Genomic DNA, 27,083 nt, shown 5'->3' with positions numbered 1-27,083 from the left:
CAGGTCAAGTAGTGTTTCATGTACCTTCCTGTGATATGAAAGCTGAGGAGTCTTTCAGTGCTTCTTACTGATTTTGCCAATAACATTTTCCAGTCTCACAGTTTTGGGGTCTGACTTAGAGAAGAAATGTTCACATTTCTTAAAAGACTCAATTGCATTTTAATCCAGAAGAAATTTTCAGTGCTGATGCTTGTGAAAATAACATCAAGCTCATGATGATCAAACATTTTAGAGATTTCTGATTTCTAAAGATTTATATCTGCTTCACATATACAATTTATTTTTTTCTTCAACTGCATGTGCTCTAGCTTTTAAGCCTTTCTGTAAATGTGTCTTTCAAAAACATTTTGTTATTGCAGCTCCATTGGAGATATTTTCCTTTATCTGTGATCATCCAGCATCCGTTTCAAGACTGCTGTATTCACTTGTCAAAAATGAGAATAATGTTTACAGTAGAATAATATTTCAAAGATATGCAAGAAAACCTAATTTGCCTTTTTTTTCCCCAATTGCAGAGATCTGGGAACCAGGAGGATTCAAATCATGTTATTGAGATCTTTACTTATGGTAAGCCTACTGTGATCAGCATACTATGTTATAAACACACTGTGGTTCCCTTTATGTATATATTTACATATAAAAGTACAGTATAACAACACTGGATTATGAAAATAAACATACATTCTTATTGCATGGACCTGTAATGCTATTGTGTAATATTGTGAAAGCATTTTTCCAACTTAAATTACAAACAGCACAAGAAATACGCCTCCACCTCTTAGAGCACTTCAGTGAATGTCAGTTATAATTGGATCTGCAGATCCAAAAGAACATCCTGAGTAAGTTGAGTTCTGCCAGCAATACTGGCAACATCAAAGTGAAATCACTTTTATCTCTGAGCCTGGAAAAGTGGTATTTAGTAGAATGGCCAATATTTTTAAAACCATAGGAATGGATACCTCAGACACTTGTTCTTTTCTTCCTAATGTTTCCCAAGTTTCTTGTAAAGTCTGATTTAATCTTTTATCACAAATACGTTTTTCAACTGTAAATCTTCAGAGTATTTCTGGAAACAGACCCAGATGGTAAAAATCAGAAAGTGGGTAGTAAAGGAGGTTCTTGCCAGTAGAATCCTGGCCTGTTTTGTTGCAGAAGCTGAAAATTGTTTAGTGACTCAAACAGAGGAATGATTTCACAAACCAAAACAGAAGAATGTCCTCCTGGAAAATGAGTTTCTATCCCTGCTTTGACATGAAACTCTCGTATGGGGTTAGGCCAATAGGCTAAGCCATTCTTGGCTTGTCCAGGTCTGAAATATTAGACTCTGGTTTGCAAAGGAGCTGGGCATTCAGAGTTGCAACTTCAGGATAGAAAACTTGTTAGGAAGGCCCTCAGGTGGTCATTTTGCATATTGCCTTCATTAAACGTAGACTCAGGTATGTCTAAACTGTTCCTGAAAATATTCATCTCACAAGTATTAAAATTCCATTAAAACAGGTAATGATTGTAATGATTTTGAGTGCTACATAGCCTGTGAGTATACTTTAAGGGAGTCAGAGTGTACATGTGCTAGGGATTTAACATTTTGGACACTGAATTTTGGTTTGCATCCCTTTTAGAATATGGAAATAAAATCCCATCATGGCACAAGGGTGTAAAAGTCATTTTTCTGATGCTTAATAAATTAGTCATTGATAAATATTATGGAAAAAATCCAGCATTGTACATCATATATTCTATACAAAAGAATAATATTTCATAAGATAATTAGTCTGTTGTCATACATACACAGGCAGACAAGTTAATGCTGTATAGGCAGTTGAAATCTGGCACTTCATTAAAAGTGTGCACTTAGATTTGCAGCCTTGCTGCTTGTGATATCAGTGATTTTCCATTTTCAGAATGATTGATCAGCTATTTCCTGTTCCCTGGTGCTCCTGTGAACCCCTCAGTTGAGCTGTGGGCACTGTGCTCACTCCGTGTCCTAGAGGCACCAGGGACCACCCAGTCACTCACTCTGCCCCAGGGGGATGGGGAGAGAACCAGTGTTACAGTTCTGGTTTCTTTATCTCTGCCAAGGTCAGGATGAAAGACACAGGAAACATAGATTGGAGTTTGGACTTGGATATTTATTATATCTTACCTATTTACAGTATTTACAGACTCATGAACCATGAGCTTCACTAGCAAGCTAGAGAAATGAGGTAAAATTCTAGCTTCTAGCTAGAGTGCTTCTAGCTCTTTCCAAGGTTACTTAAGTGATAATTACCCAATACCAAGGTGACACCTCTATTATTTATACTTTTGACCCAATAATGAACACACAAGGCCTGCAGTGTGGACCTTTTTCACCCAAATTACACAAAACTGCCTAAACCTGTGAGGAAGAAGGAAGAAGAAGGTGAAGCTTCTAGACTTAGACAACACCCAAAATCCTCAATCTTAACTCACATGTATTACTATATATGAAAATCTTAAATTTCTAGCATTCCAACAAACCAAGACAGTACCAGTGAGAAAAGTGGGTTGAGATGAAGACAGTTTAGTAAGTAAAAAAAGGAAACCAAGAAACAAAAAAAGAAGTAATAATAAAATAAAACAAAACCCCCACCTAAAAAAAGAAAACCCAGTTGCTCACCACAAGCCAACTGATAGCCAGCCAGCCAGTCCCTGAGCAGTGGCAGCCCTCACAAACTGCCTCCTGTTCTGACACAGTTTAGTTTGAGATATCCCTCTGGAGGTGTGTAAGCCCCACTCAGCAGTAGCCAGGTTGTCACTGTGTTACCAGCACTGGTTTGGTCACAAAGCCAGAACACTGTAGCACATCTGCTGCTATCAAGAATATGACCTATCCCAGCCAAAATTAGTACAACACAGTCCACATGTAAAATCTGTAAGAGTATGGAATATACATAAAGAAGATACAATTATTATGTAAGTCTTAGATGAAAATACTATTGTATTTGGAATATTTTTGCTCCTCTCATTCTCAACAAGTTATATATGCTTAATAATATATTTTGAGATTGTAGTATTCTGTAACCACCATTTTAAGGGATGGTAAATTTTAAATATTTCCAAATACTGTAGATGTTCAGCTAATTAAAATTTGAATTAATAGTTAGGTAGAAGTTTTTATTCTTTGTGTACCTGCAGAGTTGGCTTTGATTAAAAGTAATTGAATGAGACAGATCAGATGTAGTATTAATTTTTAAAATAATGCTATGGTACCAGATTTCTGAGAAAGTGATATTTGCTTACTTCATGTTTTGCAATAAAGTAGTGTCCATAAATCTTTAAAGGGTACATATAGGCCCTGATTTCTCATTTTTTATTTCACGTGAGCTTGCTCTACCATATGGGAACAGCTCATAACCTGAAATGGAAAAATCTCTATTGTAATTATTGACTATCATCTATCATCCTCAATTTATGCCCTGCAACTTTTCATGGGCCATATTAAAAAAAAAAAATCATAAATCATACCTTTATTTTTTGATTTGAAGTGCATCTGAAAAATCCTTTTAGCATGAGGAACCTAATTTGAAAATGTATGCTAAAGTCCTTCCAAATTCATACTGAGGTCAGGAATTTTCAAAATTAATACAATGCTTCAATTTGAATCCACCTTGCAGATGCCAAAGCAAATCCACTAAAAAGTGTCTGGTGCAGTTAATTTTTATAATGCAGTAATGACACATTAATTTTATTTCCAACAATGAACAGGTGACTTCAGGATACAAAGGCACAACGATAAGTAATGCACTTCCTGCCCCCTTTCTGGACCCATTGCTGTCTCCTTCCCTCATGGAGGACTCTGAGCTGAGGCAGCTGGTCCTGGAAATCCTGCACAACCTCATTGATCGACACGACAACAGAGCCAAGCTGAGAGGGATAAGGTAGTGCTTTTTATTTATTGCCTACTTGAAATTCCAGTTCATTACCTGGATGACAAGCACTGTTGATTTTTAAATGTTTTTACTAATATGAATTATTAATGTATTGTTTTGGTAACTGCACAGTGCTCGGTATCATTTATTCATTGCAAGTGTTTTACAGGTAAGCCTCAGAGCACAGTACCTTAAAAAACTATTACAAATATCATAGTTTAGCTGTGTAGAAGACAGAATTTTATTTTTTTATTTTATGTAGATAAAAAATTACATGATTGTCATAATTATCTTTCTGGTTCTCCCTCTTCAACTAAAATTTGAATATCCTTGTTAAGCATGGATGTAATTAAAATGAGAATTGGGTCAAGATCTGTTTGAATAGTTCCTGTTGTTTTTCCTTTCTAAAACATGTTTCTTTCATTTGTAGAATAATACCAGATGTTTCTGATCTAAAGATAAAACGAGACAAGATTTCAAGGCAAGATGTGAGCTTCATGAAAAAGGTAATAGGATGAAACATCACTTTTCTCTCTGGAAATAACTGAACCAGTGGTTTTGCTTTTCTTCTACAGCTGTGGTTTTGCAACAAGTCACAAAGATCAGTTTCAAATTATTGTAATCAAGTTACAGTGATTTCAGTGTTGAAGTGCTCTAGATACTTGATAAATTATTCCATGCAATAAAATTTTGATTTATGTCTTCAGTTAAAACCTTTATATGCATGAAATTAGAACAGCATTTGTCAAAACCATGATTCTGGAAAGATCCCCCTGTTGTTAGATCCCTATGCAGCATTTTATTTTTGCTCAGTAGCAGTTTTTCACTTGTATGGCTTTTATTTTTGCTGTATTTTTAGACAATTTGGTATTTAGAAATCTTTTTATAGTTGTGGTACAAGGACTTCTGTCTTGTTTTTGGTAAAGGTGTCTAAGAAAGAAAGTTAACTTTGTACAAAACAGTTATCTTCCTAAAAGATTGTTTTCACAGGACTTTGTACCAGATATACATATACCTTTCTACCAGGTATACATATATATGACTTCTCAGTAGATATAGTTCTAAAGAAAACCAGATTTTTTTAGATGATACTTACATGGAGTGAAAGTGCTTACAGTAGAAATGCATAAAGCTGTTTCTGCGCTTTGTCATTCCTGACTGTGGTTTATCTGTGTAGGTATGTAAACAAACAACAGAAAATAGTGAAGTAGGCCAAAATACTGCATATATAATAATATGCAAAGTAGAGTTGTACAGCATTCAAATAATACTGCAAGATAAATGTTCTTGCTAAGTTAGTCCAGTTAATATTCTTTCCAGTACATGTACAACTGCAATAATACAGTTATAAAAAGTAGTCCAATGTTGGTAATTATTAGTAATGCGTCTTTTAAATTTTGAATTAAATTTTAGTTCATTAATTTAATATTTATGATTTAAAGTAGTTTGTTAAGATGCATTTTGCTAGATTAAAATTGTAGCTGGCAAAATAAATATTTGAATTGTTAATATCGATCCGAAAAAAAGGGTAGAAGAGGAAAAGAGATTGTTCACAGGTAAAGAAAAGATCATACAGGTTTCTAAAAAATATATTAACCCTGGGAAATGAAGTAAGTCAACGATTATCTGTGTGGTACTCTTTCAGGTGCATATCATAGGTGTAATGTTACTCACCTGGTGTAGGTGTGCAGGTTACCAGCCTGTTCTTCCCAGGTGCTCTGCATAATCAAAGGAAAGGGATGAGGCATCTCCAGAAGTTCATTAATATCAGGACAACCATTAAGGCTGGTTTGATTTTACATGGGGATCCTGAGGCAATTGTGTATCATACCCAGGTGGAATGGAACCAAACATAGGCACCAAACTCTTCATTCTCAGACCACTTGCTCAGTGTATATCTACCCTTACTTTGAAGGGAAATATTTAACTTCTTGCATTTTCCAGTCTTCTAGAAAGATATATATTAAGAAAATCCACATAATTTATTTTCCTATTTGAGTGCAATTCTTTATCAGTGGGATAAAAAATTAATTACTTTTATTTTCCAAATATCCTGGGTCTTGAAACAGCTAAACTTTATTTTGTAGTAGCTTCTGTGCTTTTCTAATAACAAAGCTCTGTTTCCCTCTTTTCTAAATACAGAATGTATTTGAACAACTCTTTGATTTTAGAAGTAATGAAAAGACCAACAATGTCATCATTATTTCTTAAGCAAATATGTCCTATTTGAAAAAGGGAGGTTGAAAATCACTTTTTTTCCTCCTTCCAGAGCTGAATTAATATGTCCAGAGTCAGTCTTTAGATCTTGAAAATCATTTGTGTCAGCTGTTACAGACTTCTATCCTCCACAGATTAAGAATGCTGGGGTGGTACTGAGCTCTGTGTTCCATACAACACCTGCTGCTTATCCTGTGTTTCTTGTGATGGCATTCTTCTTTTGTGTTGAGGTGATAGTTTCTTTACAGAGATTTGGTTAGGCACAGTCTTACAAGGAGAAGAAGGTCACTTTTGAAGTAGAGAGTATTTCATTAAATGACATGTGTTCTTCACTAGAGCTGCAGCCTCCCTACACATGTTAGTAAATGATCCCTGCTCACCTTCTCAAACACCTTCTAGCAGGATTTTTTCTTGGTTTGCTGTTTGAGGAGAGTTGCTTAAACAAATTTGATGTCTTCACAAGGGTAAGACTTGGAGTTCACCAGTTACTCAAAGGTTCTTGAGAACATTTCAGGATTACGTTTTAGTTTCTCCTTTTCATAAATGGGCAAATATTTTTTTCTAATGTTTCAATAGGAAATGAATTTCAACATCTGATACTGTGCAGTAATCATGCAATTCTCTGTATCATCTTCTCTATCTGTACATTTGTGCATAAAATAGAACAGTGCCATATTTATAAAGAAGCTGTTGTTAGAAATTTGAGGTCTACTTGATTAATCATGTATTTGTTGGTGTATATATGTATACACATGTATTTTATCCATTTTATTTTTTAAAATTCTCTATTTCAATTGATCTGACATCAAAGTTGGCCCTGTTTGGAGTAGAGAGTTGGACTAGAGGACCTTCAAATATCCTTTCTAACCTAAATTAGTCTATTATTTTATACCCATTTCTCCTTTTATGTCTTTTATAGCATGGTCAGCAGTTGTACAGACACATCTACTTAGGCTGCAAAGAAGAAGACAACGTCCAGAAAAATTTTGAACTCCTGTTTACATCGCTAGCTCTTACCACGATTGAACTGGCCAATGAAGAAGTGGTTATTGACCTCATTCGATTGGCTATTGCCTTGCAGGTATGGCTTGGGCTGGGTTCATTGACAGACAATTTATGTGTGTAATTGGAGAAACTTGGGGGGTTTGGATATTCAGCTTCAAATTGGAAATCTCATCATTCTGTCTGAACTTGATTGGTCACTAAGGAAGTGCACTTTGTATGTGCCACTTACTGATGGGGAAACTTCATCTGATCAGTTTTGGAACAAACTTCCACAGCATGTGCTGTTCAGGAAAAACAGCAGATGTGGAAATTTGTTGAAACATTTCTTAGCATCACTGATACTCATTAGCAGATTGCCAGAGTGTTCTTTCAACCCATGATCTTGTGTTCTGTATAAAATGTATGGACCTGTCTGCACACAGGATGAAAAATATATAATATATATGTATATAATATTCTGTATTCTAATCTGTATAATTGGTTGGTTGGGAATAGTTACTAAACCAGGCTATTTAATCTTACCTTAGAGTAAAATTCTGTTAGTGTCTTAGGCTTTATTCTTTAACATTTCCTTAATAAGTTCAAATATTAACTCACACTTGCATACAGTCCTCAGGGAAACTGGATAAATTACTAAGTCTATCTGTGTTTAAATCAAAAATAAAGTAGTGCTAACATGTGCCCTGGAAATCTGATGAAATCAGGCCTGGTATTCCCAGTTCACTGTGTCATTAACCTTATTCCCAAATATACAGCTGCATTATAAAGCATCTGAAATGCAGTGTGCATCCTTAATTTTAAAATATGTCATTGAACCAAATCCTTACTTGATAGAAATTACATTAGGAGTTTTACCAGAGCAAAAATAATGCAATCTGCATAAACATAGAAGTGTTAATATGCATTAAATAATTCCCTCTGTTGTGCTGTATCTGATTCACACTGGTGATCTTTATTATCAAACTGCTGTTTCTGATTTTCCTGAGAAAATGTTATGATCAACAGGTGGTCAGGACAAGAGACAACCAGTCATTAACCTGTACTTCCTGTCTGAGAAACAAAATTTTGAGTTGAGTAAATTTATTTCTCTTTATAATGGTTGAATCTTTTAAGGTCTCTAACTTCAGATCAATAAATTCCTACTTCAGGAGTGAGCTAAAAGATTAGAATTTTATGATGAGAGATACCAAATGCTAAGTAACAGCAAATAAACATGGTATGTCAGGTAGTGTCGCCAATGATAATTTTGACTTCTGTATATTCAGGAGAGCCTGCTAACTTTGGAAAACATAATTCTACCTTTTATATTTCAGGACATTGCCATCATCAATGAGGATAATCTCCCAATGTTTAATCGTTGTGGTGTCATGGCATTGGTTGCAGCATATCTAAACTTCCTGAGTCAGATGATTGCAGTTCCCGCCTTTTGTCAGCATGTCAGCAAGGTAACACGTGGTTAAATAATTCAGGTCATTTAGAATAATACACAGTCTACAGTAAAATCAGTAAATAACTTGTGTCAGGTACTTGCTTGTGATGTTGATCTCCCATATTTGTGTCTACTGACCTTTTTCTTGATCTTCAGTCTCTCATGGTATTATATGCTGACTCAAAATTATAAACAAAATAATCTCTCAAGGTATAGCATTTTTATTTTGCGTATGGTACCATATATAAAGGGCCAAGTCTCCATCTGGTATAGGACTTTACAGCCCTACTGTCTTTAGTAAAACAGTATTGACGTGCACAAGACCATGAGAACCAGATTTTTAGTCTAAACAGTGAGAGCCACAGTCTCCTTCCCTGGTTAAAAAAAAATCTCAGTTGTCTTATTTGTGTTGAGGTGGATGTTAACAAAGGTTAGTTATTGAAGAAAACAGCTATGGAACTACTCCATTTGTACTATTTGACTTGGGGGTTTTTTTCAGGTCATTGAAACCAGAAGTGTGGAAGCAGCTTATTTTCTACCAGAAACAATTTTCAAAGACAAATGCGAGTAAGTAGATACAAAATGGGAATTAGTGGACAGTGAAATCCACTGATCATTAAAATCATACATCATTGAAAAATGTTCCATATGTAAAAAAAAAAAATCAGAGGCTTTATGGTGTTCTGGACAGTCAAGAGAAACCCAAGCATTAAAAGCATGTACACTTACAGATTAAAAAAATCAGGTTTCAGACTTTTTTATTATAGTCAGAGGCATTTATGCACAATAATATACTCAGTGTGCTAACACAGCAAAATAAATTTTCACTGAATCACAGAATGGGTGAGGCTGGAAGGGATCTCAGGTCATCTGGTCCAAGCTCCCCGCTTAAGCAGGGTCACCTACAACAGGCTGTGCACAACCACATCCAGATGCTTTGGAATATCTCCAAGGATGGAGATTCCACAACCTCTCTGGGTAACCTGCGGCAGTGGTTGATCACGTTCACCTTGGCACAAAAAAGTGTTTCTTGATGTTCAAACAAAACCTTCTGTGTGTCAGTTTGTGCTCATTGCCTCTGGTTCTGTCACAAAGCTGCACTGAGAGGTGCCTAGTCCTGAGGCCTTTCCATCCTCCTTCCCTTAAGGGAGCTGTAACACACCTTTGAGATTCACCTCCTCCCCATGCTGAACTGGCCCAGCTCTCTCAGTCTTCATTGAAGAGGTGCTCCAGCCTCATAATCTGCCTGTGGTGGGCTCCCTGCATGTCCTGGCTAGCCCAGTCCTGACTCAGAACTCCAGGTGTGGCCTTCTGGAGCTGAATAAAGGGCAACAAGGATCTCCTCCCTCAACCTCCTGATGTGCTCCTCCTGATGCAGCCCAGCATACCCTCAGTCTTTTTTGCCACAAGAGCACACTGCTGGCAAAGGACAAATATTACAATTAATAAATTATTATTAGTATTACTGTTGCTATGCAGGATTTTTTAAATTATTATTTAACAGAGATCATATTCTCTCAAGATGTAGCAGAATAAGAGTATATTTCAGATAAACAAGAAGTGTTAAAGTAATCTAAAATACTGCAAAGGTTTTCAATGGACTAATTTTAGGTGTATATTCATTCCTGAAAAACTGACTAAGCTTTATTTCCATCAAATCATTACCATTGATGCTTCTTGGTTGCTCACAGGCATTAGAAAAATATTTTACTTAACCAACAAATATCTATTGGTAGACAATAACTTCAAATATATGTTTTGACAGTCTTCCAAAATCCTTAGAGAAGGATGAAAAAGATTTATTTTTCCTGACGAACAAGATTGCAGAATCATTAGGAGGCAGTGGATACAACGTGGAAAGATTGTCAGTTCCATATGTGCCCCAGGTAACAGGTAAGTGGTGATTAGTAGCAACACCATTTTGTATCAGTTATTAAGAATGTTTTCCTGATGTGTTGTGTGCCAATGAAATGTAATGTTACTGCTTGCCAACAAAACCTGATCAGATCATTTTGTCTACTCAAGGTGTTGGTTTTTTTTTCTCATTAGCTACTGTATTATTGCTAAGAAGTTTCAACTATTTGTCCTTTTAAGATTTTTTTTACCTTAAAAAATGGAAGTGAGGCAGAAACTCCTAGAAGCCACTTTGACTCTTTTTAATGAAGTCTTTGCTTCAAAAGAATAGCTGTGCTGATTTGATCTAGAAAATGCGGAAGGAATAGACAAGTCATCTTAATTTACCCTTTTCATGTAAACATTGGTTGAAAGATACTTCATATGGTCTTGTGCTGCCTTAGTTAAATTCTCAATGAGCAGATGTTAATTTAAGCAAGAATGAGATGTTTTCCTCTCTTAGATACCTATGCAAGCTTAGTGTCAGGTAACAGTGTGTGATGGTTTCAGCTCAAAACCAGGCAGATACACCAATTCCTGTAGTGGTTTCAAGTTTGCCTATTTCTGTTTCCCAGCCAATGCACCAATTAGCATAGTGGTTTGAGTGCTCAGTAGAATTATTTATTCTTTTTCTGCTGTGAGATAGGATTAGGAGAAAAGCAAAGCAGGCTTAAGACTTAAAAGGGTGTAAAGAGAGGTTTATTAACAAAACTACCAGAGAAAAAAAATTATAAGAATCAGAATAAGCCTTTCAAAACACTCCCCTCTCCTCCAACAACTTCTTTTTTTTTCTTACTGACAACGTATAAAGACAACACTTGGAACCTTAGGTCAGTTTCTCACATATAAAATAGTCTTTCATCAGTTCTTGTAGAGAGAGAAGTCTCCTTTTGTCTGCTATGGAAACTTCCCCACAAGAAAGAAGAGTTCTCTTGTGGCTTCTAATTCTCACAAAGCAGCTGCCCAAGAATCTGCAGTTGTGAAGTCCCTCCCATATCACACAGCCTTCCCACAGCTGTATTGAGCCATGTAAACTCATGTGGTACCATTTTAAAGATCAGTTAAAAGGCAAAGGTTTTTTTCATCTCTAGGAACAGAAATATTTTCTCATTTTGGGGGGAGATCATCTTCATCTCATTTCTCTCTCTGTTCAAGCTTCTCATAAAATCACAGCTGTTTCAGTATTTACTTAGTCCACCACAAATGCCTTTGCTTATATCTGTAATCTGAACATTTTTTTCATCTCCCCATACATATTTTCCATTACTTAAAAGATATTTTAGCATATTACAGTCCATTACCATGGCTTCATGGAAGAATTTCAGCCTAAAACCAAGGCATCTTCTCACTCTCTTTCCATCTAAGACTAAACTCCTCTTTCACTCACTTTGTTATCTTTATATTGTCTCTCTACATGTATATTTATATTGTCTCTCTGCGTAAGAGAGATTAGTGCTTTGCAAGTTTAATCTATCAAGGAAAGAGTTTATATCCCAGGTCTGCAGAGGGTCATGATGGTCTTTTTCCGGGGCAGTGGCTGAAGGTGGTAAAATGAGGCTGTGCTGGGGCTGGGGCAGGGGCAGGATCTCGGGGGTTCTGTCTGCTCTCAGTTCTCAGCTGCAGAGCCGCCCTTGTCCCAGCCCGGTGATCTCTGGCGTGGCTGCCTCCTCCTCCTCAGCCAGGTGCCTGGGCAGCGCAGGCCGGACCTATTTATAGTGAAGGAATCCTCAAAAGCTGCGCTGGGAGGGCCTGGAGCTGTTTGTACTGAAGAACCCTCCAAGAGCCGCTCTCGGGGGGGCTTCCCCCCCTTTGATCTACCTGGCAACCGCTTCAGCCCCAGCCCAGCCCTCCCGGGGCCGCCATGGGGGCCCAGCACAGCGGCAGGATGGGCACAGCGGCTGGGCCCGAGCCTGAGCCCGCCGGGACGGGGCTCTCCCTCCTCCCCGGCCACAACACGGCACCCGGCAGCATCCCTGAGAAGGGGTCTGGCCCTAACCTGGGACCCGGCAGTCTTCCCGGGAAGGGGCCCGGTCCCAAGCCGGGCGCCGGCCCCCACGGTAAGGAGGGAGCCGGACCCGCTTGTTACCTCTTCTCACTCCAGAAGAAAAGAGAACTTCTTCTCTGTGTTCCTCTGGTTTTAACTTGCGAGTTCACAGAGATGTGTCACCTTTCTAGTGGCTTCACCAGATGTCAGTATTTAACCCTAATAGCTGATTGGTTTTGTCAGAAGTTTTCTTCAAAATAAATCACTTCCGTGCAAAACCAGCACACAGTGGAAATAAAGTGTTGCCTGAGGAAGGTTTGAGAGTTCATGCTGGACAGACTGAGTCAATAATGTGACAAGGATTAGCTAGTATGTGACATTTGTGTGCTCTTGGCTTTTTAATGCATTTTCAACAGCCAATTGAGCAATTTACTAAAAAAAATTGAAGAATTGATTCTTAACCATGTATATTTTGTGGCTGTATATAACTGGTTGCTATTGTAAGAGACATGGGGATACCCCAGCCCAAGGCATGGCCTTTTTAAAGTATCTAGCATCTGTATTCTCTAGCTCACACATAGAAAGAACCAAAGTGAATGCCAGATATGTTGCTCTTGCAGTCTGGTTCAGAAACATTGCTGCCCGCTCTTGAGTATCTCTTTTGGATAGTTACTGTGGGAGGAATCAAGTTCTCCAGAAAACAGGTGTGGTTTTGTCCCACATGCAAGCAGACACATGAGTGAAATGTTCCAGCACAGCCACGGTGTGTTTTTTGTTGCTGGTTGTTTTCTTCTAAAAAGGATAATGTTCCTATACTTCTTCTGTCATCTAAAAAAACAGTTAATGTTACATTTTACCATTGGCAGAAGAGGTGGGCAGCAAGTGAGGAAATGTTACAGGCTTTGAGTGAATGACAGTGGAGTGAGGAAGATAGCCTGGCTTGAAATTTATGTTAAGCCTCTTTTAGAAACTCAGATATATTTGTACCCAAATGCCCTCACTAAAGTTTTCTCGTATACTTTGCTAAAAATGCATCCCCACACAGGAAGAGACGTAAGTTCTGACATCAGCATTAATTGAGTTTAGCTGAAAGTGTGTGATTATCTGCCTCTGCAGGTGATGAGAAATTGCCAAATTTAATCCGGAGTCTTAGCATATGTGAATCAGATGGCTTTGGGGATTTTGTAATTTTTTTATAAAGAAGAGCAACCAAAACTTGTTCCTTGTTGCCATAGCTAGTTAAGTTCATTAATCTCTGATCCTGTGGGATATCGAGTTCCCCAAGCTTTTCATTTAACTAAATCAAGACCAAGTGAATATTTTGGAATTCTTAAGCTTTTCACTTTTACTGCAGTGAAATCTTGGATTTCTGCTATTAATGTTAGAATGTTAGAATGTAGTGTTTCAAAAAAGATCATTAATCTTTATTAAAAAAAATCCATTTTTTGTATATTCCTGTGAAACCAAGGGTTGAATCCAAAAAGCCAGTAAATATTTCATCCTATCTATTTCTGCTATTTCCAGATATCAGTGATATGATGCTTAACATTGACTTAAAGACATAATTTTGTGGTCTTGTCTTTGTTTCATGTCTTGATACTTTTAACAACTAGAAAGACATTCATTTTTGTGAAGTTTTATACTTTTCTTACTTGAGGGAGGGAGAAAACAATTTAAAAGACTTTCAATATTTTTTTGTCTATACATATATATATATATTTAATTCAACTCTATTCCCATCAGGCAAAAAACCTCATAAATGCAAACACAAGTCGAAAGGTAAAAATGAGCTGTAGGTCAGCCTGCTCTCCTGCCTGTGGTGTCTCCCTATAGGATGTGCAGTCAAAACTTGCTTTTAGAAGGCCTAAAGACCTTTAGGCCAGAAACTGTGTTGTATTTAGTGGATTTAGTGTTTCCTTATGCTTTTTTTGTTTGTTTGTTTCTCTCCTTGACATGCCTGTAGCAATGTTAGCTGCTGTGGGGTTTGCTGTTGTGTTTACTCATGGTTTTCTACTCTACCAAATGGTAGTTTCCTGTTTTGTTTTCCTGAGCAGGCGGTAGAGCCATAGGTATCATTTTTGTGATGGTACTAATTACCTCCTTGAGTGACATGACAAAAACCTGTAGAAAGTTGGAAGAAGCTCTCAGTTGTTCAAAGGTGATTCATCTTAGTCACTCACCATTCAGGATAATGACTGCACAAGGAATAGAGTCCCTCAACCAGAAAATGAGGCACCTTAAAGGGCATCTTGTTCCAAGCCCCATTCAACCTGGCCTTGAAAGCTGCCGGGGATGGGGCAGCCACAGCTTCTTTGGGCAACCTGTACCAGTGCCTCACCACCCTCATGGGAAAGAATTTCTTCCTGATAACTAATCTAAATCTACCCTCTTTTAGTTTAAAGCCATTGTCCCTTGTCAGAAGTGATGAATCCTGCATCAGTCAGTGAGGTCACACCCAGAGCTCTCCCATTGCCCCTGGGCAGTGGGGCCAGGGCTTCTGGGACAGCCTTGGCAGGAGCTGAGGCAGTGGTCTTGGGGCTCTATCACTGTCCTCAAGCCCCTGGGCTCTCTCATGTGTGTGCATGAACACTGTATCTTAAAAGAGAAAATATAGTAATTCTCGCAAATTTTTTTACCCATTTAATATGTTGAAATTAAAGATAAATGGGCATATTGCATATGCAAGTGTAGTGGAGCATCCATTACAAAAATGAATTCTATCCAAAGTAGCGCCTAAAATGTATTTCCTGGTGTTTATGTGTCAGTTATAGAGAGAGCAGCAAGATGGCAGCAGAGATGTGATTTTGTTGGGTGTTTTCTCCTGGGGCTGAGGAGCTTTCATGAGATTTAGAATGTACTGGGTCATGTTCCAGTGAGCCATCAGGGATTATAAATTCAGTAAATCCTTCAGAATGCCATTTCAAATGCTCAGGGTCTCTGACAATCTGGCAAATATTAGTAAAATTCAGGTGCTTTTCACTAATCTTGTTCTTTCACTGCCTCTTGATCTTAAAATGACATTTCATTTATGTGACTTCTGAAAGTTATTTCTTGGTTTTTAAAAGCTGAGCATGTTCAGCTCTGCTGGAATGAGTTCTGTTTGTTCATGCTCAATATTTGCACTGCAAAAGCTCTTTGCTTGGCTAGAAGTGGTTTAAACAAAAGTTGCAGAAGAACCAGCATAAATTACTTTGTCATGGGAGAGTTTTACAGTCCTTCTCCTTTTTTTAGTATCAAGTGCCTGTAGCTGTTTCTAACTGTGCAGTGCAAGTCATCAAATAATGATAGCAAGGTCCAAATGGCTTGATCATGTCTAAAATCTAAAATGTGACATTGCAATTCATGGTTTTATAAATGAGATACACAAAAGTCAGGCCACTCAAGTGTCTGTTTATCAGAGGATCCTCGTGAAAAGTCTTAAAATGTATTTTTACTTTTCATTAAATCTTTTGTTAATCTATTAAATGTCAAAAATGAGAAGACACTGGTGATGCATTGTCCTAGGACTGCAGTCACAGGAGATTCCATCAACTGATGGATCATTTGATCATAATCTCCTTATGCATTAATTAAATTGTTATGCTTCTTTAAGTATCAGCACAGTTGGTCTTATTCTGACAACTTTTTAGGCCAGCTGGACCTGCTAAAATATTTGTAGGAAGTGAGAAATGGAGAGAATTTTTTTCACCCAGTAAATTTTTAGACTTGCTGAATATGGTACTTGTAGCAACAAGAATAAAGAAGGATTGTTGTTCATTTCCATTCAGAAATCTTTGTTTCTTCTGTCAATGAATCATCTTCCAAGAAGCTCTTAAATACCTCAAAATTAAGACCTTAATTTCAATTTGTTTGTGAAATTCCAATTTCATAACCAAAAAACAAGTTCAGGCTTTTGTAAAGGATTTTACAGTTATGTGTCATCATGTGCTAGGTTATTTATTATTCATTTGAATAAGACTTCAATTTTTAAAATTCTGGACTTTCAAGGGGAAGTTGAAAATATTTGAAATGAGAGGAGGGAGGGCCTATAAAAAGTTGTTTTTCCTCATATTTAGTAATTTAAAGCAGTAACTCTAAATGTATAATTTTTCACAATTCAGATGATAAAATAGATGATCTTGAGTTAAACAGGCATATGGAAATTAATCTGCATCTGATGAGTAGAAATTTGACTGATCATGTTTTGAGAGTGTTATGCAAAAAGTGCGATAATTTCTCCTTCTGCTAGATGAGGACAGACTCTCCAGGAGGAAGAGTATGGTGGACACAGTGTCGATTCAGGTGGATATTCTGTCTGGAAATGGCACAGAGGATAAGGTATGAGAACCACAGATTATTTTAAAGCAGCATCTTGAGTGGACGGAAGTGGGTATATGCAAGTGAAGTTTTCCCAGGAAGTTGGATATCTGATTATTCTAGCAATGTTAAATACTTCAAGGGGTTGATTTTTTAAGTTACATGTTTGCAGAAATCTGTTGTCACGGACACTGGTGATCTTATTGTATAAAAGAGTCAAGTATTTTGTCTCTACAGTTTTTACAGATAGCACTGCAGATTATGGTGTAGCAATACAGTTGTTTACATGCTGAACAACTGATATTTTATGAGTAAATATTCTAAAATGTTTTCTTTGCCTTCTGAGGGATACAGTGAATTTCTGTATCCCTGTATCATTTGAAGTATTAGAGAGACTTATTTAACAACCTGGGGCTGTGTGATACAAGCCTAGAGAAACAGAAGCCTGGTGGGAGACCTGCAGTCTCTGAGTGGGACAGGTGAAGACTGGGCAGGCTGTGGGCACTAGTGACACTGTTCCCCTCCAGAAGAGTTTGGCATGCAGCATGTTAAAGTCACAGGAAGGATAAAGTAGTAACAGAAAGTTCATATGTAGGGTACAGGAGCTGATGCTAATTATCCCTTTGGAAGGCTGCATTATAATTAAAATTATCCCACATCGACTGATGCTTCATTTGAAGTATTTCTTAAAATAAATTTCTACTTCTACTGAATATTTTGCAAGGTTCTGCTGATTTTTATTAACTATATTCTGCTGGCTGCAATGGAGATTAGCTGTTGAAATTGAGGTGTTTGTACCTCAGATGAGGTACAGATGATTTCTGCATTTGAGAACTTCAAGCACAAACTGCCTGGAGACATGAAGCAAAATGTGTGGACTGAGTCAAGCTGAGTGTTAGTTAAAAAAATCAGTATTAAGCTATAGCAAAGGAGCAAGCTTTACTTTAGACAGAAATGATGTATTTTATTATTATTATTACTATTACTATTCCTTTCTGCTTTGTGCTGATGATCAGATGATCTTCAGTGTTCATTTCTTGCTTAGGTGCTTTAACAAGGATACAGATAAAAGTTCATGAGAAAGAATAAAAAAGTGTTTGAGAAATAAGTGAGACAATCAGATCTTTAGATTTCTGAAGCAGGTAAATGCTCTTCACAGGACTGAGGCTGTTTGACTTTAGTATTCTTTTTTAAAATCACACATTATATGTGGTTACATATAATTGAGCAACTTCCTTGAAAGTAGAATGAAATGAGAGAAGTTGCAATTTCAGATTTCCAGTTTTTATGCTGATATTGAAATGGACCTTTTTGAAATGGATGTAGTGGTTGTAGACAAAATCTTTCTATGGGTTCTCAGCTGACTGTGGTCCTTACGTGGTCCAGTGTCTTGGATAATTGATTACTTTTTATCTCTTAAAAACAAGAATTTTATTAATCAGGAACACAGGAAGCAAATATCCTCCTTTACTTGCTTTATGAGGTTTGTTTACAAGGCAAAGGAGAAAACAGTATTTTCCAGTTAGCTGACTGCGTCTTCATACCTCTACATGAAATCTGGTTTTCTTGCTGTGTAGATTAGTCAGTATAGCAATCCATAAACATTAGTAGACTTAAACTGCAAAAAAACAAGCGTAATCTTTATGATTGAGAGGATTACCTCCTTAATTAATGGAAGTTTTAGGACATAATGATGAATGGTATAATGTCTGCCCTGAGATAGAAGAGTGTTTATCCATAAAATAGCTGTTATTATAAACAATACAAATGAAGTTCTTCTGTCAGTGGATGCAAAATTTTTTGTACTGCCAAGTCTAACCTGTTCAGGAAGGTGAGTTATTCCATAGTTATCTCCATTTGTAAGATGAAAGTACTTGGAAATGCAGGTAATGCCTCTGTGATGTTAATAACCATGTATAATGCTGGATAATATCAGGAACTCATATGGAGGTTAACTAGTACTATGAAAGGCAGCCATAAATAATTAACATCTACCAAATGTGAGTTGTATATAAAGTGATTTCAGAACCTGAATACTCTTGATCTGTAGCCATATCCATGAATATTTGAAAAAAAAAGGTGTTTCACTGTTTATTTATTAATTTTATTTATTCAGAGGTAGAGAATACATGCTTATTAAATAAAACCTGTTAGAAAAATATCATTTACAGCTGCAGCTTATGAAATAGCTGCTTCCTTTTTATATGAGAGTTACTTCCTTTTCCCTTAACAGTAGTTCAAGCTAATGAATTAAGAAAGAGTTAGTGTTTATCAGGAAAAATAATAACGCTGCCTGTTGGAAGGATTGAAGTGGGGAAGTTCAAGCCAAGAAAACCGTGTTATGTTCAGGTGAAGACTGTTATGCCATTTAAGAATTCTCCCCTAGTGCCATAAGGGTGGCTTCACTATAAATATATTTACTGGTATAGAAACTAGTCTATAATGAATTGAAACACTTTGGTAATATTGCATCCTCATGCAATTCCTGGTGAAGTACATCTGCAGCAGAAAATAGATATTCATATCAGTAGATGAACAAATTTTCTCAGGGCATCAGACGTAGCTTGTTATGAAGAGCCCTTTAATTCCAGTGTTTATGATGTAAGCACCAAATTCTTTGGATCCATCATGGTACAAAGTTAGTCTAAAGCAGTAACCATTTTCCACTCTGCACTCCACTGTCATCTCCTATTTTAGCATCACATTGCTGGCAGCTCAGTGACTCTCAGGAAGCAGTTGATGTTACTGGCAAAAGCTCTCTAAATCCAGTACTGTCATTTTACAGTATAGAAACACTGCGGCTTATTCCTGACCTAAAGGACTCTTCTGCCAAAATCCAAATCCATTTATAAAGTATTGTTGCCCTAGAGCATCTTGACTGCAATTTGGAAAGTGTTCCTTGATCTCATTTGATAAAAATTTCCTCACTAATTTCTTAGTGAATTAGTGATCTGTTGCCTGCCACAGAAAGTCCAAATAAAGATATTAGAGACTTGTAAGGCAGAAAAGTTCTGGCTGTTTTGGCCTTCTGTGTTTATCATATTCCTTCATTTTTAGAAGCTTATATGTTATATGTGATGATTAAGGAGTTTTATTTCTATGTGTTTAGATTGATAATACTGAAGAAATAACCTTTGAAGCTTTGAAGAAAGCCATTGGTAAGATTTATTACAGTTTGTGTTTGTGCAGCATAGTTCTTGATTACTATGGAATTGCTGAAGAAAAAGGAGAGGCCAGAATAACATAAAATGTTACTTTTGTTGCTTTTCAGCTAGTAAATTTATTTAGAACTTCAGTTATTTATTTCTAAATCTCTGAAATTGTATCTTGATAATGTTAGTGAATTCATTTTCAGAAGTTAATGGGATTGAATGAAAAGCATCTGGAAATGCCTGTCATCTATTACATTTGCTATACAGACAAAGCTATAAATGTGAGATATTCAAGTTACACTGAGTGCTTACTTATGGAGTAACTTGAGCATTTTTTATGTATTAAGATTTTCAGATCTTCAGTGCATTCAAAAAATAGGTTGTTAATTACACATTGTGGATTTTAAAATGCTAAGATTTTTTAAAAGAATATTTTTCTGACAAGTGACCTGGCTATGAGAACACAGAATTATCCAGATTCCTTATTTCATAATACTATAAGTAATTGCTAATTAATGCTTTGCGGTCTACCAAAATCCTGTTTAAAATATGGATTAAATCGATGTTTAGAACAGTAGACACATTCTAAACATGAATTTAATCTGAAAGTATTCCAAGTGTGCCTAATCCCTGAGGTGCTTAAATTCATTAGATGCTGTAAAGTCCCAGCTGCTTTGTAAGTTCAGTTAGCTCATGGAGGTTGAACTGGCTTTTCCCAAACTGTGTTAGAAAACTCTGGCCACCTGTCAGCATGACACTGGGAGATTCTTGTTTCCTCTGGAATCTGAACCTGTGTGCAGTAAGCAAGAACTGCAGGCAGTAAAGCAAAAGGGAGCCTGAATGTTGTAATTAAAGACTTAGTGAGAAAGGGGGAAAATTGGGTCCTCAAACCATCTCCTTGAAATATTATCTGCCTTTTACTTTAGGAGCAATGCCCGATGACAGCTCACTTGAGAATGGTTGCATCCCTTCAAGCACAATCCTTGTTCGCTTCTGCAGTGCGCATTTGATATCTCTTGTACTTCATAGGCAAAGATTGCATTTGTCCTTATTTTCCTTCCCATTATTCTTTTAAGATAACAATGGACTTGAAGAACAGGAGAAGGAAAAAAGGCGTCTTGTGATTGAAAAGTTCCAGAAGGCTCCGTTTGAAGAAATTGCAGCTCAATGTGAAACCAAAGTGAGTTTCTGCAAAATGTTGGCACTGAGAGTATCAGTGTAGGCATTAGTGGGCTGTGCTGACTGAAGGTGATTTCAGTTGATGTGTCACTGCTGCTTTTACTTCTTTAGAAGTTCAGTTCTTTGTTTTGTCTACACTGATATCAATGCTGGGAGATTCCAGTAATATGAAGTGTGGTTTTGTTTTTTCCAAGACCATTTGGAAGGTAATGGATAACTGGTACATTCTTCACCTTAATATTTTCCTTGCTGTCTTTGAAATCCAGGTTCATAGTCCGTTCCTGTTTCATTCTGGGATAACTGGAACAGCATTTAACCCACTATGTATTTTAAATAACTAAATGTATTTCAGGTTTGTTAAACTCCTGTCTGCAAAAGAAGAATTTGTTGTATAATCCTTGGCGCTCAAGGACAGGCTCACTTCATCTCAAATACATCTTTAAGGCTCAGAATCCTTGCAGCAGTGAGAAAGGAAATTAAGAAATGTTGCCTAGATTTACATGTGGCAGTGTGGAACACACTCACATGAGTATGGCCTGGCACACCCATTGTAGCTCAGTTCAATATCTGGGAGGTAATAATTCAATTTTAATTTTTTTCCTCTAGGCAAATATGCTTCACGATAGACTGGCACAGATACTGGAACTCACCATCCGGTAAGCCTTAAGCAAAAAGAATATTGTAATTGAAAAATTACTTATAAAACAATTGTGGCTATTTTGAGATGGTTATGTCATAGTGTTCTCAAACACATGTAATAGGAAGAAAATAATTGCCTTAACTGAATGTTGTGGTTTAATCCTGATAGGCCCCATGTAGCCACTGGCTTAACCCTCCTCAGCAGGATGAGGAAGAGAATTAGAGGGGTAAAAGTGAGAAAAACCATGTGTTGAGACAAGAAAAATTTAATAGGTAAAGCAAAAATCACACATACTAGCAAAGCAATATAAGAAACTCATTCACTTCCCATAGGCAGGCAGGAGTTCAGCCATCTGCAGCTAAGCAGGGCTTTTTGGGGAGGCAAATCACGCCGAGTGTCTGGTTTTTCCTACTTCTTCCCTTAAAGCGGTTACTGCTTACAGTGACACTGTATGATATGGGGTATCCTATGGGTCAGCTGGGGTCAGCTGTCCCATCTGTGTCCCCTCCCAACTTCCTGGCCCCCTGCAGCCTGGCAGTGTGAGGAGCAGAAAAGACCTTGACTCTGTGTAAGCTCTGCTCAGCGGTAACAAAGACATCCCTGAGTTACCAACGCTGTTTCCAGGACAAATCCAAAACACAGCCCTATACCAGCTACTGTAAAAAAAAAAAAAAAAAAAATCCAAAGCCAAAACCAGCACAATGAAAAATAATACTTTTCATCCCTTCAGTTTTCTTATTACTTTGAATCTTCTTGATCATGGAGAATATCCAGAAGCCATGTCATTGTGTCTTACAGTATCTCTGTGTCTATCAATAGTATTGCAGCATACTGCAAGATTATGAGAAAGTAATTGGGTTTTGAGCACCTCAAGTAGTACATGGTGTTATTATAGAGAGTTGTGCACATCATTATGGAGGAAAATTGTATTTATTAGCAGTAAGATGCATTTTGATAGTTCTGTAATATCAGGGAAATCGATGATATAGACGAGAATATAAAAATCCTCAGGGCATGATAATTTTGTTAGAATTTCAGGACTAGGATAAAATGCTGTTGGTATTTTATGATATGCTGTTGGTATATATATGTATATATGGGGGGGTAGTTTACTCTTGTTTCTCGCCTGTGTGTGTAAAGTTATAAAAAAGCAATCCATATAACTATAAATTCTGTATATTGGTTGTGCTTCTCACACAGTCCTCCGCCTAGCCCCTCAGGAACGATGACCATTACTTCTGGACATGCTCATTACCATTCTGTTCCAGTCTATGAGATGAAGTTTCCAGATCTTTGTGTGTATTAAGTGTCTTCTGAAGTCTGCTGGACATTATTTAGAGTAGAGTACAATAGAAAGAACAAGATGAGTTTTCAAATTTTATTGTTTATTGTATCTAACTTTAATATAATGATGGACATGAACCAAATACAGATTACTTTAGCCAAATTCATGAAGCTGTCTTGAATTGTTTTATTCTGTAATATATTTTGAGTTAAGTTTTTCACAGACCATGTTTCTTCATTTTCCTATTTGAGTACATGTAAAAGTCAAATTTAAAATTTGTCTTGCCACATAGGTAAATATTTCAGTTACTGTAGGAATTTGTATAGCTTCAAATTCCTTTAATTTGTGATATTGTAACTGAAAAACCTATTAAAGCCTTTTTTTTTGTTTGGGTTTTTTTGTTGGTTTGGTTGTTTGTTTATTTTTATTTTTATTTTTTGGTTTGTTGGTTGGTTGTGTTTTTTTTACTCCTCCCCACCTCAGTTCTATGTCAAACTAGAATGCTTTTGACTTGCTTCATCTCATTCAATGTAACCAGTGGAGCACTACCTGAGTTCCCTCTTGTTCATGCTGTCATAGCTACTCAACTTATTTGGTTTGGAGTAGATGGAAAAAACCAATAGCTTACACGTGTTCAAATACAGTGAATGAATTAATGGACACTTGTTAAGTATATTTTGATGCATCACATAACATGCTTTTTAGATAGATACATCCAGTATATGTCCTGTGTTTCTTGCTAAAAGTTTAATGTCAAGCTTTGCATAAGAGAGGAAAAATCTCCTCTTGATGCACGGAATTGTGCAATATATTTCATGTCTTAAGATGTATGGTTTACAAACTGTACTTTTGAAAACACTGTAGTATTTTACTGTCTGCTTTAGTATAAATACAGGAGAGATATATTTAGTATAGCGGAAAATAAACTGAGGGCATTTTGAATCATAAATACTGAAACTATATTCTATGAGACATTTCTCTGTAGTTTATAACAGCTTTTTAGTGATATTTTAGAAAATGAAAGAAAACTCAAACCATTTAGAGATCAAGAATTTATTACATATATTTTCAAGCAAAAGCATTTTTAGAGATGCATCTCTGTGTTTGTTTTTGTTTCATTTCTCAAACCTTTAAGGTAACTTTCATAGGTTTATGTATCTGAGCATATACTATTCAAATGTAAATAAAGTAAAACTGATAGAGTAAATCATGGACATTTGGTTATAATTGTCAAGATTCTTTGACTCGCTAAATCATTAGCAAAAAAAGAAAACAGCATTTATTGATGCCATGAATAGTAAGTTTAAAGTCCCTTAATCTGTCTGAATCTGACTGGGGCAGTGCAAATATGAACAAATGCTCTCAAATATCTATAATAAATGTAGACATTTAGTTGAATGATTTGGATGAACAGTGAACATGAACAGTAACCTAACTTCAGTTAACCCTGCTTTGAGCAGGAACTTGGTTTAGATGACTTTCAGAAGTCCCAATCTAAATTAATTTTTGATTGCATAACTTAAGATCTAAAGGATTATTAGCCCTGCCAATTTGCTGACTGGAGCATTTGGAAACCCACTGTAAAAAGGATTTAAAATTTTTTGAACCGTAGAACAGTATTCTACTGGACTTCATTTAAAAGCCTGATGTGGCATGACATCAGAGAAATATCAGCTACTTAAACCTATGAGATGACATGCTGAGACTTTCAGAAGGCATTCACAAAGCTCAAAAGGTAATTGAGACCTTCTTTTCAGTTTAACAGTGCAATCACAGCTGTTAGTGGATGACGAAACAGCCCCTTATCTACAGCATTCCGTTGTGATTTTTACTGCTGCAGCGTATCAGCCTGATCAGACCACAGTCTACACATAAATAGGACTCTTTAGCTTTTAGTTTTCACTTTTTTTTTTTTTTTACTTTTTTTTAAGGTAAGACTATTATTTTTTTGGCCTGTATAAAGAGTGTAATTTTTTAAAAAATTACCAAGGGATACAATGTAAAACACTTACCCACTCTGTCAATTTTTTAAGAATATCACTCAGCACTTTTGTACAAAAAGAAGGAGTCTAAGTAGTAAAGAATGTACTTCTGTTTGCACTTGTGCAGTATGGAGACTGTGCTGTAAATACAGGATTGTTTCTGTGACTGAATTCTGTTGCATGAATGCTGCATGTGAAAAAACTAGATTCAGCATTTCATTTTCTGTTCTGTTGATGAAGTATTTTTCCTTTATGGTGATGGTAGGTTTCCATGTTTCCAATGTTCAGTTTGGGAAATGCAGGTGTTGTGCAGGTGTAGTGAGGGAGTGAAGAGCTTGTAACACTCTGTGTGTTCACATGATTCTTAGTTTCTTCCTTAATGGAAATTCAGGGACTCTGTAAGTTGATCGGTTCACTCTGGCCTTTCTAGACACATGGGAGATGGGAGTGACTGTAAAATGTATTGTTTTGGTAGTTATTGTTATATGAGCCAATGAATGAAACCAAAAGAATTAAGAATGCTGTTTGTTATACAGTACAAAGCTGCTTTGTTTCACTTATCTCCTCATGTTCTTCAGACAAGCTGCAGAACTTAAAAGCTCCTTATGCAAACTGGCCCTGTGTTATCTGCAACACACTGAGCACTGTCTTAATGGTTATAATTGGTACCCAGTTTAAATGTATTCCAGCTGTTGCTTGGGGTTCTCTTTCCTATTATGTCATCTTGGAAAAAATATAGTTTTTGGTAGTGAGTCACTTTAAGATAAATTAAATTCATGGTAATTTTAAAAGGTAGAAATAGCCTGTTGTCCAAAATCAGAGTAGGGCTAATTTGTCTGTTGTTCCAATGGTCATATATTCTGTACTGTACGTAATGAACCAGTTTCAATAAATGTAAGAACACACTGTGCAATCTATATTTAAGCAATAAAATAAACCAGAATTTAAAAAATCATCTTTTTTAAGGTGTCTGTTAATTTTTTATTGCTCACAATTTATATGTCAGTTACTAAGTTTTTAGCATTTAAAATACCCTTTAGTTTACACACCTTTTTTTGTTTGTTTGTTTGTTTGTTTGTTTTCAGATATTACAGCATTGCATCATTATTAAACTACTGCATTTATTTACTATTAAACCTGGACAGGCTTGAAAGGTGGGGCTGTGAGAATCTCATGAGGTTCAACAAGGCCAAGTGCAAGGTCCTGCAGCTGAGGTCAGGGCAATCACAAGCACAAACACAGACTGGGAGAAAAATAGATTAGGAGCAGCCATGGGGAGAGACTTGAGGGTCTTGATGGGTGAGAAACTCAACGTGTCCCAGCAATGTTCTCTGGCAGCCCAGAAACCAGACATGTCCTGGGCTGCACCCAATGCCCCATGGGCAGCAGGTGAGGGAGGGGATTGTCCCCCTCTGCCCTGCCCTCGTGAGACCCCAGCTGAGGTCCTGCATCTAGCTCTGGAGATCCCAAAACAAGAAAGATGTTGGCTTGTCCAGAGGAAGCCACAAAGTTGACAAGGGGCTGGAGCATCTCTGTTGTGGAGACAGACTCAGCTGGGGCTGTTCATCCTAGAGGAACATCCTGGATTTCCCATGGCTCTGGGGAGACCTTTGTAGTACCCGAAGATGATTCAGGAGAGCTGAAGAGGGACTTTGAGCAAGGGCATGCATGATAAGACAAGGAGGAATGGCTTCAAACTGAAAGAGTAGGTTTACATTAAATGTTAGGAAGAAATTCTTTCCTGTGAGGGTGGTGAGGCACTGGAACAGGCTGCCCAGAGAAGCTGTGGATGCCCCATCCCTGGAAGTGTTCATGCCCGGGTTGGAAGAAGTTTTGAACAACCTTGTATAACGAAGGGTGTCCCTGCTCATGGGACAGGCAAAGAATTCAATGCTTAAAAAGTTAAAATATTTGAAATACTTGTAGATTAGTAGTTAATAAATTAGTTGTTTGCTTTTGGGAAATAGCTAGGTTTTGGCCAACTATGCCCCAAATCTGTGAAAAATATTGTATAAAGTGATTATGAGAATGAGAGAAGAAGGAAAAAAGCTATGCTCAATGTTTCTTTTTGATCTGTCATTTTTAAAATTATTTTAGCACTGATCACTGATTATGACTAAATGTAGCTAAT

General features: G+C 36.9%; 1 protein-coding gene across 6 annotated transcripts in view; it reads left to right on the top strand.

The window, feature by feature from the left end:
* EFR3A (EFR3 homolog A) overlaps positions 1 to 25,905 on the top strand; it is a 79,730-nt gene extending 53,825 nt beyond the window's left edge. For 3 of the 6 annotated variants that reach the window (XM_083875031.1, XM_083875030.1, XM_083875035.1), the window contains 12 exons: positions 516 to 567; positions 3,727 to 3,899; positions 4,321 to 4,396; positions 7,027 to 7,188; positions 8,426 to 8,557; positions 9,041 to 9,108; positions 10,307 to 10,434; positions 16,647 to 16,735; positions 19,824 to 19,872; positions 20,943 to 21,046; positions 21,652 to 21,701; positions 24,728 to 25,905. In XM_083875031.1, the coding sequence (XP_083731157.1) occupies positions 516 to 567; positions 3,727 to 3,899; positions 4,321 to 4,396; positions 7,027 to 7,188; positions 8,426 to 8,557; positions 9,041 to 9,108; positions 10,307 to 10,434; positions 16,647 to 16,735; positions 19,824 to 19,872; positions 20,943 to 21,046; positions 21,652 to 21,701; positions 24,728 to 24,845 (1,201 nt within the window). In that variant the 3' untranslated portion in view covers positions 24,846 to 25,905. Of the gene's footprint in view, positions 1 to 515; positions 568 to 3,726; positions 3,900 to 4,320; positions 4,397 to 7,026; positions 7,189 to 8,425; positions 8,558 to 9,040; positions 9,109 to 10,306; positions 10,435 to 16,646; positions 16,736 to 19,823; positions 19,873 to 20,942; positions 21,047 to 21,651; positions 21,702 to 22,885 lie in introns of all 6 variants that reach the window. The other 3 variants (XM_083875033.1, XM_083875032.1, XM_083875034.1) reach the window with 2 other exon arrangements.
* The last annotated feature ends 1,178 nt before the right edge of the window (positions 25,906 to 27,083 follow it).

The sequence above is a fragment of the Zosterops lateralis genome (genome assembly GCF_965231275.1).
Source record: "Zosterops lateralis genome assembly, chromosome: 1".
NCBI classification, from domain to species: Eukaryota; Metazoa; Chordata; class Aves; order Passeriformes; family Zosteropidae; genus Zosterops; species Zosterops lateralis.
This window is presented reverse-complemented; position numbering and strand designations above follow the sequence as displayed.